Raw genomic sequence first — 19,829 nt, forward strand, 5'->3', positions numbered from 1 at the left:
TACAGGTCCAGGGGTTTCCTTTAAATCTTGCTCCAAATGGCTTTTACATTTTTCTAAACACAATCACTACAAATTAGTTAATACTAATCCTTGACACCTTAACAATGAGTTCATGTTTTTTTTAGAAGGCCCTTAAACCTCCATCATGTGTAAAACGTGACTTTCAACCGCCCAGCTCTGGGAAAGCCTAATGGTTTGTGCAGCTGTGACTCAAAGTGCCACAGTTTGCTTGTTGGCAGTCCAGGAACCCAAGGGTGTAGCGGAAACAATCATCCACAGAAGAGATGAGACTTGTAAACCTTGGTCTACAACCTTAATGGTCAAAATCTCCACTTACTCCAAAACCCTCAGCCCTGTCCTCCAGCCAGGACCACCCGTTGCTGCCATCGTGCTGGATTTCTTCAGCGTGTCAGCTGTCAGCTTACCTGAATTTGGTGAGATGTGCAAGCTGCTCATGTCCTTGGACAGACCGTTGGTTTTCGGGCTGGAGATGGGCGCGCAGGCTGATGTGGCTCGGGGGGGCCTCTTCCCTGGGACTTTCACAGTGGTTCTCAGAAGATCAATCTCTTTGCCATGAACATTCTGCATGTAATCCTGTTCAAAATGTTAAACATCCAAGAGAGATTAAAAGAAAGACCTTTTACAATCTAGGACAAGAGGTTCTATCAGACCTCCTGAGTTGTAATCCTATGACCCTTCCACGGGGGCAAGCGCTTAAACATAAGGCTTTGACCTGTCTTGTGCTGACGGCATCATCATTACACTGAAATCAGCTCTGCCTGTGTCCTGAACGCACCCAGGCCCTGGGAATACAGGACACACAGCCGATGCCTTCTGTCCAGGAGGAGGAGACAGCAGTACAGACCTGAAATCCTAGTTTGTGAGCTGCTGCATATCAGATGGTACATTAGGAACCTGGGCTCCTCCTGTCAGCTTTGGGGAAAATTCCATGGGGTAGGAGCTATTTTGTAACAGCCTTTTTGTCTCCGAGGGCAATATCATTAGACATCTAGGTAAGACTGAAGTTGTCTGGTGGGAACTCAGGTGAAAACTCTAAGGAAGAGGTCAAGCATTTTGTTCAGGAAGATGTCTGAGGGGGTCGGTGGTACGGTGCTGAAAAAACATGGAGGTCACAAGAGCGGGATGCTAAAAAAGAAAGCACGTTATTTGTACTCAAGCCTTATGTTTCTCCAAGTGATTCACTGTACTCAGAAAAAGTATCTTGCTTTTGTCTACACTTTGGAGGTGAATGACTAGCAGTTATCATGGAACTAAAGGGAAGTCTAGGTACACCGGGAATGCTTTGTGCCGTCACCTAATTCAATATGGAGGAAAACAATCCTTAAGAATCGGCTGTTGGGTGGGGAAAGAGAAGACAACTGAGAGCCAGAGTGAGGGGCCTCTTGACAAATTAGAGGAGTTATTGACCCTTTCATACATTTTTGGGGGGCAATGAATCCCCCTGTCTCTGCAGACATATCATTAAGCCAACATCACACATGAAGAAAGGATATAGTCTATCTAAATCACTCTTGGGTAAATAATATTTCAAGTGTTTTAAGACTAACCAGGAAATGAAATAAACAGATTCCTTCCTTGGCAGAACCTTGGTGGATTCCTTTTAGGATATAAAGGGAAAAAACCAATAAATTTGTATTGATTATAAACAATAAAGTTCACCTCAATCTAATTTTAGAAGAACTGCCAAACAATCTGGTGTGAGGCTGCAAGGGACCCAGGGAGTTTGGAGAAGCGAGCTGTTTCCTTGTAATTGCCAATCAACAGAGTCAACAGATACAGAGAGAGAACTAGATGAAGGTCTAGCAGCAAAGTGCACGGGTCAGAGGCCTCAGCCTGCAGGACGAGGAAAGTCAGTCCAGGTGTATGGCAGAAGCTTCAGAGGGCCCAGAAGGTGCTAGGGAAGCCAAGAGAAGGACTCTAGTGGCTTCTTTTAATTGCAAGACAATGTCCATATTCCATAAGGTGAAGGGGTTGAGAAGCAGTCACTGGTTTATCCACAAGTAGGAAGTTTGCTGATAGAAGTTATGGCACAAAAAAGAACTCAAAGTACTAGATTCCAACCCAGGGGGAAGAACCCACATATGGGTGGCTGGGACCGTATGGGACAGAGAGAACTGTCCTCTCTCCAGCATCTGTAGGAGGGAGGGCCAGCTCTGAGTGTCAGACCTCACCTGAAACCCAAGCAGTTGGACTTGTGGCCGCATGGGAGCCACCCCAGACTCAGGAAAGGGAGTGGGAGAATTCTCAACAGAGGAGGAAGGGCTGGAAGAGAAACTCCGTAACGTGAAGGCGGGCCTTGTGATGGAGATTACAGAACCCTGGAAGGTTCACCAAGCACCAGCCCAGGAGATGATAATGTAGCGTCCAGGGTGACTTCCTAAGGGCAGACCTCAAATGGCCAATTCTTAGCGCAGCGCTAAAGCTCAAAAAGCTGAGGCTAGAATCAGGAGGAACGTGGGACTGAAGACAAACAAAGGATCAGAAGCTGCACCAAGTAGGGGCAAATTCAGACCAGCTCCTCCAGGGAGGGGCGAGGCTGGGTCTTCCTCAGCAATGATAAACCTTCCAGAGAGAAGCACCTGCACCGGCACGTACGCTGTCAGCCGGGGAAGCCAGGATCAGAGGTGCTGATGCACCCTGGGCTGCCCAGCTGTGCATTTCACCTCCCAGGGCAGCTCAGGGAGGGACATCTGCCGGCGTCGGCCACGGGCATCTAGGAGGAGGGTCATCACAGGTTTGGAGAAGGGGGGAGCTGTGTCCAGCTGGGAACAGACTAAAGACTCCACTTGAAAGGCAAGATGCTTCGACGACCCCCACCCACCCCCTGCCGCAAATATAATCTACTATGAAAAAAGTTGTGGTTTTGAAAGGATGAGGACAAAGGATGGAAAGAAAGTTATTATCATTAAATTAGGCTAAAGGATAAAGCGGACTGAAAGAAATGTAGAAGTCTCATGACCAAGCTCATCACGAGGATGGCCAACAAAAAGCACACGGAAGAAGGAAGTGGCTTTTGGTTAGTACAGGACCAAGGGTCAAGGTTATTAAAAAAAAAAAAGGTTGTTCTTGAGCATCTTTCATTTACTTCCATTAACATTTACTCCAAATAGGCAAATCCAAGTTTCAAAACCAAAGTTAATGCTTGTAAATAATGAATTCCTTCTTGCGTAGTTACTCCTTTAAAAATATCAACTTGCTACAACTTTCTTCTTTAATGCCAATTCTTAACAAATTAAAATACAATAACAGGAGTGTAATTGAGCATTTATGGCTTATGGGCTCTAAAATGAGGCTAATCAGAGAGTGACTAAGCCTCAGCGTGGTCTCTTTTTTAATAGGCATGTTTTAACATACAATAACCAGGATATTTTATTTAAAATTATTACAGAAATGTACCAAGTGTTGGCTGTCTGGATTTGAACGCGGAGACAGAACCCATTTATCTTTGGCTCAGCATGGGCTGGGGGAATCTGTTTTCCTGCCTGAGTTAGGCATTGAAAGTGCAGAAGAACCAGTTCTTAAGAAAATCGGAATATAAGTCTGGCAATTCTTAAATTTCAAGCCACTAAAATTTATAAAAATGTTACAAGATCCATTTCCTAATCCATAAAAGTCTTTCAGAAACAGTTGGATACGTGAGTCTGAGGCTTCTAGCTTCTCCCAAGAGAAACAACGCTGAGTTTTCCATTTTTGAAAGAACTACCCTTTTCATCTCTCCCCAGCTTGGCACTTGAGGAATTAAAGCTACAACCACTAAACAATGTCGCCTCCTCAGAAGTGGGACGCGCAGCCTGATGGTCCGAGGTAGGGACCGTGCAGGGGGAAATAAAGCCAGCGAGCTTGATTTTGATATGCAAACGTTACAGATACAACCCCTCTCCGTGTTCCTTGCAGAAAATGCTGATCGAGGATAAAAGGGGAAAAAACCCTTTAACAAGGCATGAGGGTAATTCAAAGCCAAGTACTTTTAAACAGCACTTAACAAGTCCCCGGGGCCCACTCAAGAGCCAGGCCCCCCAGAGGTGCTATCTCCTGCCCCTCAACAGCTTGAAAAAGTAGTAATTGCAAACCCATTTGCATTTTTCTTCTCAAGTTGTCCGTGCTCATCTCGTGGATTATTTTTTGCAAGCAGGCGCCAGAGCAGAGGGACCCGTCCCCAGCCGCGTGGATGAAGCTCCATAACCGAGCACAGCGTCCCCCTGCCACCCCGCTCCTGCACCTTTGCCATCCCTTGTTTTTTACATTTTCCTCCTAATTATGTTGCATCTATTGCCGTACACTTAATTAGCTGCATTAATGTGATTTCTTTTCACATAGTCAAGCAATTAAGAGCTATGATTGAGTTTCATTCAATTAGCCTCAACAAACATGCTAATTGATGTCCCAGATGCAAATGAGGTGCAGTGAGAGGAACCTGCTAGCAATTGAGAGCCATGTCAGGGACCCACAGCTTTCAGCTTGCTGACGGAAGCACAGCTCAGTGTGGCTCCCACCATCGGCGGGGCTGCCTTGGGAGAGGGCGTGGAGTCCTGAGTGCCTCGGTGGGTGTACCAGATCCCTCCAGACTCGAGAATTAATGGGTTGGCTGCTGTAACAGTGTTGTCCTAAAATCTCACAGTTACCCATTACCAGGACTGGGAGGTCATCACTGGATGACACTCAGCTCCGGCAATTAGAGTGGTACCAAGTCCTCATCAAAATACCGCACGAAGCTCCTAAAAACACCCCCCCCGGAGTTCTCCCCAGACGGCCAAGGGAACGACGTGTGCGTCTCGTCTTGCCCATCCCAGAGCCCTCCGTGTGCGTGACGGCCTACAGTTCCCAGTAAATGGTGAGTTCATCTTAGTCAGCTCTGGGGCATTTGGCACTTGAAGTTAAGCTCAAAATACAGCAATCCATCAACAGTCCCTAAAAATACTCTTACTATATTGATTCTCACTGCCTCCCATCCCTTTGTTACCTTTGGCTGTCTGGTGAAAGATGGTTTGCTTCGTGTGTTCATAGGGTACCAAAAAGCAGTTAACAAGATCTTAAAGCTAAACCCAAAAGCATCAATGATGTGATTGGCATCTCAAGATTAGATCCTCAGAATAAAACACACAGCTTTGAAATGCAGTCAACATTGCTCCAGTTTTAGCATATACTTTTTTTTTTTTTTTTTTTTTCCTTTTTGCGGTATGCGGGCCTCTCACTGCTGTGGCCTCTCCTGTTGCGGAGCACAGGCTCCGGACACGCAGGCCCAGCGGCCGTGGCTCACGGGCCCAGCCGCTCCGCGGCATATGGGATCCTCCCAGACTGGGGCACGAACCAGCATCCCCTGCATCGGCAGGCGGACTCTCAACCACTGCGCCACCAGGGAGGCCCTAGCATATACTTTTTAAAGGTATTAAGATTCTTCATTCCCATAATTAAATGATGGAAAAGTTATAGAAATCTTTGTTCCAATTAGGTTTTCTCAATAAGCTCTGGTTTCTAACTGTACAAAAATGTTGAGAAATTTATTATTTTCTATTACTATCTAATATTTTGTCTAAGTGAGGTAACTGTTAGGACGTACTGATGCTTGCTTTGGTCTTTTTGTCACGGCTAATATAGTCACGTGTTTTCTCTTTGCATAATCTAAGTTCTGCAGTCCTCAAAGTGTGGTCCTCAGCGCCCTATCAGGGGCTTCATGAGTTCGACGCTATTTTCAAAACAATCCCAAGACATAGTTTGCTTTTTCCCTGTGTTGACATTTGCTTCGATGGTGCAAAAGCGATGTGGGTAATAAATACTGCTGACTCTTCAGCACGAATCAAGGCAATGGTAACCACGCTGTACTTTGTACACTGTCATTATTTTACTGATCGTCACGCTCTCTAAATACAAACAAAAAACCAAAAAAGTTTCACCTAAGGATGTTTTCTTTTTTTTGTTGTATTTCCTTTGTTTTTATTGGTCTGAACTTATTTTACATGAACACGTCAACATTTTAGTTTCCCGTAACTGTAAAGAAGAAAACAGAGGAACTGAAGAGAAAACTGAACCAGAGCTGGTGCTAAAAGAGCACTCACATCTCTTGCTGACCGAAGTATATTCACTGTTAAACCAAGAGCCTGAAAAAATGGCCACATTTTTTTCCCCAGGAATTTCCCTTCTAGGTAATAATTCTAAGGTTCAAAGATACGACAAAATTTAGTTCAAGAATTTTCACTGAAGTTATATAATGGTAAGACTAAGCAAGCGCCTAAATGCCCATTACAAATATTTTGAATTATGTGATAATGTACAGCCATTCAAAATCATATTTTGAAGAATACTGGCTAACTTTAGATAACAAAGTATGTTCTTAATAAATCAAGAAAAAAACCCCCCAAAAAACCTACTGATTTAAAAAATTCTAACCTTTGAGCTTTTAAATTTCCCAGGTGATGCCACGGCAAGTATACTTAAGTGTTTCTGCTGTGCCGTGAGGGCTGACCATCCTGCACAGGAAAGCCCTTCTCTGAGTGTTTCATTCACAAGCTGAATTCGCCACCTGTTTGCTGGGACAACACTTCTACTTGAAAGAATGACTATGTCAGACATTAACTATGGTTATTCGGTCTTGGGTATGTGGCAGATATTTTCTTGAAAAAGAACAAGTACTTTTCTTGTATTTGTACTGTAAGGAAAGCGGCAGACAGTATTTGTGGCCAGTGATAGAATCTGAGCTTTCCAGCAACAATGAGAATTTTGAAAACTTGTGTCTCTCACCATGACACCTTCCAAATACCTGGAGACTTTTCTGACAAGACTGGTGGTGATATTAAGGAATGTGATTTTGGGGTATTACTTGATGAGAAGTATCACCATTTGGAAATCTGCATACCTCAGTTAAGCTTTTTGAAATGACTGACACATGGTATGTCACATGCATGGATAAAAGATCATTCAAAGTGCAAGACAGGTCATTGGATTTAACGTAGCAGAGAAGGAAAATTTCACTGAATTCCTAAGCTTTAATAAACTGTCACATGTCAAGTTTTAGTGTAGTATCCAAGAAGAACATGCACAATGATCTGAAATGGCTATTAAAATACTCCTCAACCCTTTTCCACTGTTGGTGGAAATGTAAACTGGTGCTACCACTATGGTAAACAGTTCGGAGGTTCCTCCAAAAACTAAAAATAGAGTTGTCATATGATCCAGCAATCCCACTCCTAGGCATATATCCAGAAAAGACAAAAACTCTAATTCAAAAAGATACATGTACCTCAATGTTCACTGCAGCATTATTTACAATAGCCAAGACACAGAAGCAACCTAAATGTCCATCGACAGATGAATGGATAAAGAAGATGTGGTACATATATACAATGGAATACTACTCAGCCATAAAAAAGAATGAAATAATGCCATTTGCAGCCACACAGATGGACAGAGAAATTATCATAAGTGAAGTAAGTCAGACAGAGAAAGACAAATACCATATGATATCACTTATATGTGGAATCTAAAGTATGACACAAATGAACTTATCTACAAAACAGAAACAGACTCACAGACATAGAGAACGGACTTGTGGCTGCCAAGGGGGAGGGATGGATTGGGATTTGGGGGTTAGCAGATGCAAACCATTACATATAGGATGGATAAACAACAAGGTCATACTGTACAGCACAGGGAACTATATTCAATATCCTATAATAAACCATAAGGGAAAAGAATATGAAAAAGAATGTGTATGTATGTATAACTGAATCACTTTGCTGTACAGCAGAAAGTAACATAACATTGCAAATCAGCTATACTTCAATAAAATAAATTTTCAGAAAAGCACACTTAAAATAAAAAATACTCCTTCCTCTTCCAGCTAAATACCTCTGTGGGAGCTTCTTCACATACTTTAACCAAAACGACACGTCTCAACAGACTGAAGACAGAAGTAGAAATGATGGTCTAACTTTCTGAACTGAAATCAAAGAGCTTTGAAAAAATGGAGAACAATGCTACCCTGCTTATGATTTCCTGTTTTGGAAAGTATCTTTTTCATTAAAAAATGTTATTTATGGAATAATATGTAAAGGATAGGTTATTATTTTAAATGAATTATATGAATATTAAACGTTTTCTCAGTAATTTCTCCCATGATAAACATCAATAGATAGAATCCACAGAAACAAAAGCTCTTTCAGATTCTTCAGTTTTTAGGAAGGTAAAAGGGCCCTAAGGCCAAAAGGTTTGACACCCACTAGTCTAGCCTGATGTTCACAAAACAGCCAAGGGCTCTGTGTGTGTGATTTTATGCACACAGCTGGGGGAGGAGCATCACAGCCTGACCTGTGCAGATATTAGAAATGGTCTGCAGATATGTTTGTCTTCTCCTGGAGGAGAGGAAGAACTCAGTCTTCCCTATTTTCACTACACTTCATGAATGTGTCCAGGTTCAAGTGGAACAGTAGTTTATATAAATTCTGTTTTTAAAAACCCTTACTTCTGGGCTCAAAAAAAGGATGTAAGAGAAGCCATTGTCAGATGCACTGCTATTCCCAAACTCCACTTAATACTGTTTTCAAAGGAAACTCATCTATAAAGACATACATAATACCATCCCTTCAAAGAGACCAAGCAAACGCTTAAGTCCGACATGTATGAATAATAAACAATAGCCTCATATATAGTCACAGGCAGAGAGGAAAGTAATACCCTAAAAATACTATGAAAATAGTATCGTAAAACTATGAGAAATCTCCCGGCCACATCCTTTCCGATCACATCCCTCAAAGAAGACAATTTCTCCTTCTCTCCAAAGGATCACAGTTACAATAGCAAAGGCAGCAGGCAGCTTCAAAGAGAAAAACCTTATGAGAATCAGTTTGGTTTCCCAAAGACAGCCAACAGAATTCCACTGTTTCACTTCTGGAGCTGCTTCGGAAAGACCACTTGACCAGCGGATGTCAACGTGATCTGTGGCCACCGCAGGAAGCAGATACCTGGCAAATTGGATGTCAAATGGCGTCTGAGGCAAAGGCAACGCTTAGGACACCTGATTCTGAACCAAGGCTTTATTGGGCCTGGGTAACTACCTAAGAGGTGGTAACGGAAAAGGTTGGTGAAGCGTCATAAGGGATCCGAGGTGGCATCCTTCGCTTCCACAGGGAGCTCAACACCACCGAAGCAGGGCAAACCTCTCCAGTGCATGTGCTAAAAGCGCTGGCACCCAACACATGTGGGCTCAAGTCCAACATTAGCCCAGGGGGACTAGGTTAATATAATATAAATCAAAGTAGCAGAAAATTCTACGTTGAATTATGAATATACCTTTTGCTTCTTGATTGTATCTGTCTTGACTGACATAGTATATTGAGCTTTACACTGCAAGAAAGATTCTTCTTATTTTAGGTTAAATTGAGTATTACCCAGTTGTAACCCATGCGTGCTCAGACCTAGCCTATATGAAAGGAGTGTGTTGGATATGTATGCAGGTCTCTCCCAGAGGCAAGTATGAGTGAGAGTTCACAGCAATAAACTACAAGGAGCCATAGCCCCTTTCCTTGGCTCCACGACTCTTTTAATAATTGAATATGGCTTGAAACAACTGGACCAGTAGTTAGATCTTGGAAATTCTGAGTTATGTAGGAATGTTCACCATAATGATAATTAGCTCTATCTGAACCTCTTTAAAACTTCAGATTTCTTGGGATGAATTTGCTAGAACATGAAGCACTTAAAGAAACAGACTTTTAAAAAATGTTTATTTGTATATTTATTTAGTATCTGTGAGCTCTGTGAGGGCAGGGACAGTATCCCCAGCACCAAGCATCTGACACACAGTGACTTTTTTTTTTTTTTTTTTTTTTTTTTTGCGGTACGCAGGCCTCTCACTGTTGTGGCCTCTCCCGTTACGGAGCACAGGCTCCGGACGCGCAGGCTCAGCGGCCATGGCTCATGGGCCCAGCCGCTCCGCGGCATGTGGGATCTTCCCGGACCAGGGCACGAACCTGTGTCCCCTGCATCGGCAGGCGGACTCTCAACCACTGCGCCACCAGGGAAGCCCCACACAGTGACTTTTTACTGAAGAAATGAAGAAGTAGGATTTACACACTCGGGAAAGCAACTCAGACACTGCAAAGGAATGGGAAGGAGTAAAAGCATAGGGACCCCACTTAAAGGAGTGTCAGAAGGAAGGGATGGCGACAAGAGATTTCCCAGAGGGAAGAAACAGATTTTTAAGACAGAAGAATAGCACACACGTCTGTCTTCAGAGGACACTAATGATCGCTAAGCCTCTTCTTCTACCATTTGGCCCAACATAGGACAGAAAAATTCCCACTTCAGTTTTTGCCCATCACAAAATTCAGGTACTTCTTCTAATTTCAAAACTTTCACTAGGCCTGTCTGGAAGTCTCATTGTTTATTTTTTTTCCTGATGCATTGCTTTTTTAGGAGTGATTCTGTTTTCCTAACGCTACTTACTGCCCGCCAAGGTGGTTTACAGTAGTACGATCGGATTCATTTCAAATGAATAGCCGTCAGTTCACTGATTAACACAGTTTTCTGGTTTCCTAAACCAAGGATGGATGTCCACAGAAAACAAAGTTAGCCTCCTCCGGGCCAGAGGATGGCCTCAGAGTGAGAGTGCCTGGGAGCCTCTGCCTGTTAGGAGTTGTGGGCTTGGGCCATGCTATTTAACCAGTCTGGGTCCCGATTTCCAAATCTTGAAAAATAAGGGTGTTAATAGTTCTTGCCTCATGAGATTGTCATCCCGATGAACTGAGACAATACACAAAGAGCTTGAAAGAATGCCAAAGCCCTTAAGAAATGTTGGCTGTTACTGCTCTTGTCCAATAAAAATACTGAAATACTTGCCCTCTGATTTTATGTGGGCATTTCCCAAAGTGCGGGCAGCATCCCCACTGGGGGTGGCCATTCTGACAGGATAAGCCACGGGGGTGACCTGCAAAGCTAGTTTTCACTTCACAGCATAGGAAAAACAAAAAACAAAAAACAGTCCTCTGCAAAAGCGTGACATTTTCTACATTTTTCTTCTTCTTTTTCTCCCCCCTCCTCCTTTTTCTTTTCTTTTTCTTTTTCTTTTTTTTTGGTGGGGGAGGCATGTACAGGGTAGGCAGACATTTTTATTGCAAAATGCCGTCTGGAAAAGATGCAAAACAAAATTGCTAAAATGCAAGGGAGAAAAATAAGGGAGAAAAACAAAAGGCCCCCTTCCCTTTGCTTATTGAGTCCAAAGGCATAACAGGCAGCATCCTGCAGCAAATGGGAAACTACACTAATTTTAAAGCCATAAAACGCTATCAAGTTCCCTGCGGGGCAGGACTACACTGAAGCTCGTGGCACCTAAATAAGATATGGTTCATTTACTTCGCAGCTTAGCCTAATGTAATCATCAGCGGAGTTTTAGCCTAGAGTTGTAACAGGCAAACAGCCGCTGCGGCAGAGACGGTACTCCCAGCCATCGGCGGGGCCGCGGCTACATGGCTGTTGATTAGAAGATTTTTCAGTTTTGACAAGCACTTAATGAACATCAATCGCACCTTGATTGGTTTCCATCTGGGGCCACAGGCACACCTGAGAAGAAGCAGGTCTCTCCATCTCCACCTCTCCTTCCTTCCCAACACTGTAGCAACCAGCCGGCAACCAGGTTAGAACCGGAGAAGCACACACTTACAAAGTCGAATAATGAAATTCCATTTCTTGGCAGCAGGGAAAAAGAACACTCCCGCACTGTCCCCCACGTCCGATCTCTCCCACTGAGAGTTCTCCGGAGCGACTTGCCGTCAGTGAAGAAAACGGACGGGTTTGATTTATTTACCTTTCACAAGAATTTCCGGCCACAATTAGTAACCCTCAAAAGGCCCGAAATGGAAAACCAAGTGATACAGATTGGGTACAAGGATGAAGCATCATGCTGCGTACTGATAAGACAATATTCCAAGGACTCCTCTGGAAGTTTTACTCAGATCCACAGCTACATGGTTAACTCTGTACAGTTATAAAAACATATATATACTTTTTTTTTTTTGGAAAAGCAAGAAGGCAGAAGAATTTTTCAATGTAGAAAAAAATTTAAGTTAGGTAGGGTCTAGGCTACCTGGTCGTTTAATTTCTATACAGATATGAAGACTTTATTTGTCTGATCTCACCCTACTTATGGTCACTCTGTTCTCAACATCAAGACGTGTACTACGGTGAGCCTGCATTTTGGGCATTTTAACCATCAATCTAAACACTTTCAAAGCCCAAGGGCTATCTAAAATAAACAAGGAATTCCTCAGGGCAGAAAGAAGAGTTTGATAAAGATTCTAACATTTTTGTGTACGTGTAATAAGTATGAGTTTTTCAGTAGTCATTTTTTTCTAACAAAAGTTGTAGCTATTCCCTGAAAATATTTATACTACTGTGGCGGTATCATTCCATGGGTTTGAAATCATTGATATACGGGAGAAATAATTTATCATGCTATCTGAAACTCGTTGGATGAATGCCAAAAATATTTCCCAGGTCACCTAAAGAGCAGAGAGGGACAGCCTCCCTCACCTTTGGAGGGCACTTGGCAAACACAGAGAGAGCCCATGGCCCATGTGGGCAGGGCTGGGTGGGTGTTTGCATGCCACATGGGTTCCAGACCATCATTCAGGTTATTAAACCTCCAGAACCCACCATGTTCATGACTGGGCCTAGCGAATTTCTCTGTGGTATCTCTCATCCAGGGCCCTCGTTAATGCTAGGCATCTTTAAATTTAGCCATTCTCAGTAGTTCTCCCACACTGTAGTTTTCACATTAAAACCTTAAGCTCCAAAGAGGTATTTGTACACCTATGTTCACAGCAGCATCATTCACAATAGTTAAGAGGAGGAAACAGCCCAAGTGTCCATCCAACAAATGGATACACAGAATATGGTATGTATACCTGGAACTGGTACCAGGACCCCGATGGACATCAAAACCCACAGATGCTCGAGTCCCTTATATAAGATGGCACAGTATTTGCATATAACCTACACATATCCTCCTGTATACTTTGAATCAGCTCTAGATTGCTTATAATGCCCAATACGATGTAAATGCTATATAAACAGCTGCTGGCATGCGATAAATTCAAATTTTGTTTTTTTGGAACTCTCTGGAATTTTTTTCCCGAATATTTTCGATCTGCAGTTGGTTGAATCCCTGGACTGTATATATCCAATGGTATTGTATGTATATACAATAGAATATTATTCAGCCTTAAAAAGGAAGGAAATGCTACAACACAGATGAACCTTCAAGACAGGATGCTAAGTGAAATAAGCCAGTCACAGGAAGATAAATACTACATGATTCCACTCCTGTGAGGTACTCAGAATAGTCAAATTCATAGAAACAGAAGGTAGAAGGGTGGCTGCCAGGGGCTGGAGGAGCAGGAATTCAGATTTAGTGTTTAATGGGGACAGAGTTTCAGTTTTGCAAAATGAAAAAGTATCGGAAACAGATGGTGGTGATGGTTGCACAACACTGAATGGCCTTATCACTCCTGAACTATCTGCTTAAAAATGGTGAAGATGGGGCTTCCCTGGTGGCGCAGTGGTTGAGAGTCCACCTGCCGATGCAGGGGACACGGGTTAGTGCCCCGGTCCGGGAAGATCCCACATGCCGCGGAGCAGCTGGGCCCGAGAGCCATGGCCGCTGAGCCTGCACGTCTGGAGCCTGTGCTCCGCAACAGGAGAGGCCACAAGAGTGAGAGGCCTGCGTACCCGCATCCCCTCCCCGCAAAAAAAGGTGAAGATGGCAAATTTTATGTGATGTGTGTTTTACTACAAATAGAACAAAACAAAACCAAAAAAAAAAATCTCAAACTCCTGTCCAACCTCGGTGACCTTTTCTTTATTCTGCAGAAATGGAGCCTGGAAGTGACTGTGACACTTTTCTGTGGCTTAAAAACATCACATGGCGGCTTCCTTTCCCACAGTTTCAGAACTGCAGGCCTACAGATGTGAGGACAGGCCACGCGTACGGCTGATCGTGCCAGCATTCTTCCATTCCTTTGACAAAACAGTACTGGCTCAATGTGAAGGAAACACTGGCAACAGGACCCAAGATGTCTCTGGCTCTGAGGAGCTCCCAGTTTTGGGGGAGAATCGGGGCCATGAAATAAGGCAAGAGAACAGGGAAATGAGCCAGAGGGTAAGGTGCGGGCACACAGCAGCGGTGCCCACACAGGCCTAGCAGGGGAGGAGGCTTCCGGGAGGAAGTGACATGTAAGACACCACCAGTAGGGGGCAGGAAAGAATACTGCTGGTGGCAGCGACTGCATCTGTTAGGACCTGGAGCCCCCAGAACACGGCCAATGCCAGGAACTAAAAGAAAACCAGAGATGTGGAGGAGGGATGGCGGGAGACTGAGGGAGCAGGTGAGGCCCGGAGGGGCCTGCTAGGGAGCAAGGACACCGGCTGAAGTGAAGCAGGAATCCTCTCCGCACAGAACGTCTAAAAGACACACATGCAGGGACGGAAATCAACGTGTGACGTGAATTACAAGTGACGGATCATGGGGAGACTTGCTCTTCTCTGCACTGTGCGTGGACAGGTTTCGGGAAACGCGATGGGCAGGTACACTCTAGGAGAACCGAGCAGACGTGCAGTTCTGAAAGTTCAGGACAGGTAGGGGTTGGGAAGTCGTCTCTCTAGCTGTGACCTCTGAGGTCTTCCTGATGAATTCCCAGGGACTGCGGTGGAGAAAGAGAGGCCAGCAGAGCAATCACCTTGAAAGGGGCTTCCTGATTCCAGGGAGCCACCCAGTCCCAGGTCTCCACAGGGGCACCTCCAGGCTGCCACGGCAGGGATGGGGCCATGCCAGGAGCCGAAACCACAAATAAGGGGGCCCGGTCCATGGCTGCTTCTGTCCACCTGCAACCAGAAGGTATCGACTCGTTGTGGGGGAAGCTGATGGAACGCCTCGGAAATCAAGGAAGGAAGGAACTGTAAGACGGAAGGAGGTAATGAAGTTTGGGAGGCCACAGAGATGCAACACACCTTGATCTCATTCTGTAGATAAAACACACTGAATGAAGTTCCGCCCAGAGCCATGTGTGTATAAACATAAGAGCCTACGCTCCTACGCTGACTACAGAGGGGTGTATTCAGAATACACTCTCCCATCAAGCGCCTGCTGTAAGCTGCCTTGGTTCCTGCCCTGGAAAAGGCAGAGCATTCAGTACGCCTTGAGGTGGACAAATCAACACCTCCAGATCCTTGAGGTGATTCCCGCAACACTGGCTTGAAAGGCCAGGTCTGCCCTGAAACTGATCCATTTGGATAAAGGGCCTGTGGTTGCTTCTGGGGAAGCAGAGAACGCTGGAGACTGAAGGACGTGAGCCTCTGGCCCATCCTTGACAAAGCGCCGCACACAGGGCTTATCCCTTCAGGCCCCGAAGCAGGAGACACACTTGGGATTTTCGGTGCTTCTCGGAGCTGACTCCTGCCATCTGAGAAATTTGCAGAAACACCTGTCACAGTCTAATGTACTTGTTGCGGTCCGATGTACCGTTTACAAACCCTTTCCCACTTGTCTGAAACAGGCAGTGAGACTAGAGAACAGAAGTGCTCATTTGTTGCCATAAAGCCCCAGACCTTTGCTCCCTGATACCTACATATTTTCCTAACCTACCTTTACATGGATTGTTCTGGGTACCAGTACTGTTCTAAGATTTTATGGCATCCGTATAATGCCGCTTGTGTGTGTGTTCTCTTCCGACCCCGACGTAAGCTAATGTATTCTTAGGGAGGCCTAGTTGTGCAATGTGGGTGGCTTTCTCCATCCCAGTCTCACCAGAAGTTTTAAAGCAGAGCCAGGATCGCCAAGGACAGGTTTGGAGCCCAGGGCGCCTAGGAGCAAAGACTTGACATGAAGCTCCAGAGCAGCCGTGCTCCCTGCCATGTGGCCCCTACATACGGGCCTGTGTGCTGAGCCCATGCTAGCCCTGGGCAGACGGGACACTGGGCACGGTCCTTGCCCTTGGTGAGGCTACACTAGACGAAGCGGTACAGACGCGAGAGGCGCCAGGACAGGTGGGCAGCCTGGGAACCAGGTGCCTCCCGTGGACAAAGGGCATGAAGGTCCACCTGCATGACGAGCATCCGACCAGAAACACAAGAAGCCAGGCTGGAGAGGAACGTACAGACCGAGGACAGCTTCCGGCACCGCGGCTTATACAGGGGTAGCAAGATCCCGTAATCATTCATCACAGAATGATGCAGGTTGACTGCCGCGGTGTGACACAGCCAGGACATGCCAGACAGCATCTTCTCAGAAAGAAAGGGAGGCCTGACTTCTCTCTCAGGGTTATCAGTCATTCCATGACTCAAAGCTTCTACATCTGGAAATCTGGGCTTGGAATCTGTCTGTCTAGCCCTGTAGCCTGGCTTCTGCAATGTTCCGGGGAAAACAAGGGAGAGGTTTTCTGAGTGTAACTCAATTCACCACCTCAAGAGATGGGGGTCTCCCTTCACAGGTGTGCAGCAGGCAGAAGGGACTGATTCTTAGTGAATCTTCAATCCTCAAGTAAAACTTACCCATTTTATGTGAGGATTGTGTTATTTTATTTTTTACTTTTTTTTATTTTTGGCTGCACCTTGCAGCTTGTGGGATCATAGTTCCCTGACCAGGGATTGAACACGGGCCTTCGGCAGTGAAAGCGGAAGAGTCCTAACAACTGGACTGCCAGGGAATTCCCAGGATTGTTACTTTAAATGACAGTTACCAGCAGTGGGTACAGGCAAGAGTTGTTCTTACAACAAAAGTTATCTTCCTTTTTATCTTTAACTATTTCTTTTGAGAAGCATACTTACTTAGGAAAGCATCTCACATCTTTTTGTTATTTTGGCATCAGTATCAGTAAACAAGTGGATTTTTCTGCCTGATTTTGAAACTAGAAACATACTGAAATCAGCATTCTGATGACAATTCAGAGTTCAAGTCCATGGGGAAAAAACAAGGAAATGTCAGCAACCTGCAGAATCCAAGGCTTTGTGGAGCTGGAGGGTCTAAGGCACTTGATTAGGAATGAATGTCCTGTAAGAAGGAAAAGTCCAGTTCTGCAGGGCAGGGAGAAATGATACCACCCCAGCTGCTGCTATAACTCAGGCAACATACAGAATGGGAAAGAAATCCAGGAGGGAGGATTTCGAAAGTGTAAGCAACTCAAGCACATGTCAGCCAGGTGGGCTGTCCACACCTGCCACGTGTGCTCAGGAGGAAGCTGGGAGAACCTTCCTGGTCCGGGCACCATAAAGTCCTTGGCTTGACCTGCAGCCAAGAGAGAACTCTTACAAGTCCACTTAGGAATCCCCCCCCCCCAACCTTTCTCAGCAGGAATTTCAGCTGCGCCCTCGACGGCAGCTCCTTCGACACAGAAGATGAATGGGTGGCGATGCTGAACTGTGCGGCCCCGAGGTCCAAGTTCTTTCTCATTATCCTCTCCATTTTTCTATCAAGGTGCTCTCACATTCAAGTCCATAGAAAGGGAATCCAAGGCTCTCGGAACAGGCTGCGTTTCACCCACCCAGACTAGGAACCAGCAAAGTGTCACAAAACCTCGGGACACTAAGACGTGTCTCCCCCCAAAAAGTTAAGCAGGTAGGGCTTTTTAAAGGTCTTACAGGTGTACAATTTTCTCCGAGGATCAAAAAAATATAGACCACGGAGCAGCAGCAGCAGAAGTCAACAGCTTGCTTTTCATTTATTTATTTATTTTTAAAATGTGTTTATTTTTATTTATCTATTTTTGGCTGTGTTGGGTCTTCGTCGCTGCACGCAGGCTTTTCTCTAGTTGCGGCGAGTGGGGGCTACTCTTCTTTGCGGTGCGTGTGCTTTTCATGGCAGTGGCTTCTCTTGTTGTGGAGCACAGGCTCTAGAGCGCAGGGTCAGTAGTTGTGGCACGTGGGTTCAGTTGCTCCGCGGCATGTGGGATCTTCCTGGACCAGGACTGGAACCTGTGTCCCCTGCACTGGCAGGTGAATTCTTAACAACTGTGCCACCAGGGAAGCCCAACAGCTTGCTTTTTACTATTTCAGTCTTATTTACATATTTAGGGCTGTCTTTGCAAAATGCCACGTGGAGATGAAAGAGCAGTTAAGCTGGTCAGTCCTGAAGCATGGGTGACCAACTTCTCCCAGTTGCGTGGGACTTCCCAGGTTTTAGCACTGGACGTCCTGCATCCTAGGAAAACCAGGGCAGTCGGATACTCTACAAAGCCAAAGCAGCTTCGTTATCTTGGTTGAGTTTTCCATGTGTTATCTAAACTGCGTTCTAGGTTTTATTTAATTTAATAACAGCATCTTGAGAAAGAAAGGCGAATCAAATCAACTGGCTTGTCTTCTGAGCCCGGGTCTTCATCTTACCATGAAACTGACTCCACCCAGCAACTCCAAACTTGGAATGGGGGGTGTCCTTAGAAGTCCAACTGACTCTGTGAGCCTCCATTTGCTAGGGGTTCCTGGTGACAATTTCAGACGCACACACTCTTAAGAGTCTGAAGTGAACTTGAGAAGACAATAACACCAAGCATCCCCTTGCAGTTAAAGGATTCCTTCTCTGGATTTCCAGAGCAGACGCTGTGCAGCCAGTTTCTCGATGTCTACCTTAAAATGCACACTGAGAAGGAATGAAGCCTGACTGTATGCAGAAGGGTAGGATGTGTGAGCTGAAGCTTCACAGGCGAGTTCCACCTTCTGAAAAGGCGGCGGCCCAGGTCCACCACAGACCAGGCGCTGATGCACTCAGTTACAGAGACAATGCCCTGGACCTGTGGGTTCCTTCAGTCTTCCCCCGCCGGCTGCTCTGCTCAGCTCTTCTGGCCCTGCCATCAGACCCCATGGCTATCCTTCCCCAGTGCGAGAACCACCAATCTTTAGGTTGAAATCCACCATCACTTCTTCCTCCTGTGCCTGCATCTCCTCCTCTCTACCTACAATGAAGGAGGGAGGGGGGCCCCATGAGCCCAAGCCAGCCACTGCCGACAGCCCCTGAGCCTCTGGGGAAGAGCGGAAGGAAGCAGGCCAGGAGGGGTAGCAGTGGGCGAAGGGTGGGGTTGAGACTTCACGGACCACAGCGTGAGTAAATCTGGGGTCCAGAGGCATCGCTGACATCAACTTGTAGGGAACTTTCTCCGTCTAGGGGGGATCAATGTTTGGCCCACTTTCTCTCTGATTTCCAGACGATCACTTCCTACGATCTGGCCACACACAGGCGATTCTATTCCACTGCCTGGAGAGGGCCTCTCCTCCCTAAGAGAACTGTTTAAGGTTTTCAACAACAGGGAACATGCCTAGGGTGAAAAAGCTTCCTTCAATGATGTCTATCTGCGGTACAGGGAAGGCTTAGGGACACCTGTGCTACAGAAATGGCAGAATGAAGCCAAGCCGTGTGTCAGGGGGACCGAGGGTTTTGGGCTCCTAAACAATCTGTGGAGGAGCTGAGATGAGGCTTGGGGTGAAAAACAGAAAGACACATCCGGGATGATGCCATCGAACTGCGCCGACTTTGAAGGCCTGGGAAGAAGATGTGGCTGTGAAAGGATGTGCCAGAAGGAAAGGGAAATCTGAAGCTCTGGTGATCAGTGGGAAGTGATGTCCTGGGGACACCACCCAAGGTCCCTTTCTATTAATCTTGTGCATGTGAGCTCTGAGGGGGACAGGCCATCCAGGGGGACCAGCGTCAGATTCCCTGGCAGCGGACCCATTCCAAGCACTCAGTGAACTTGGTCTCACACCAACCCCACTGCCGGCTGCAAAGCTGAGGCCCCCCAGTTTCATGACTGACAGCCTGTTTCTGAAGCCACAGTTTCTGA

General features: G+C 45.6%; 1 protein-coding gene across 5 annotated transcripts in view; it reads right to left on the reverse strand.

The window, feature by feature from the left end:
* Positions 1 to 19,829, reverse strand: part of AGAP1 (ArfGAP with GTPase domain, ankyrin repeat and PH domain 1) — a 574,296-nt gene that overhangs the window by 189,360 nt on the left and 365,107 nt on the right. For all 5 annotated transcript variants that reach the window (XM_082631241.1, XM_082631240.1, XM_082631242.1 and 2 more), the window contains exon 11: positions 426 to 594. In XM_082631241.1, the coding sequence (XP_082487367.1) occupies positions 426 to 594 (169 nt within the window). The remainder of the gene's footprint in view (positions 1 to 425; positions 595 to 19,829) is intronic.

The sequence above is a fragment of the Mesoplodon mirus genome, assembly GCF_964341445.2.
Source record: "Mesoplodon mirus genome assembly, chromosome: 8".
NCBI classification, from domain to species: Eukaryota; Metazoa; Chordata; class Mammalia; order Artiodactyla; family Ziphiidae; genus Mesoplodon; species Mesoplodon mirus.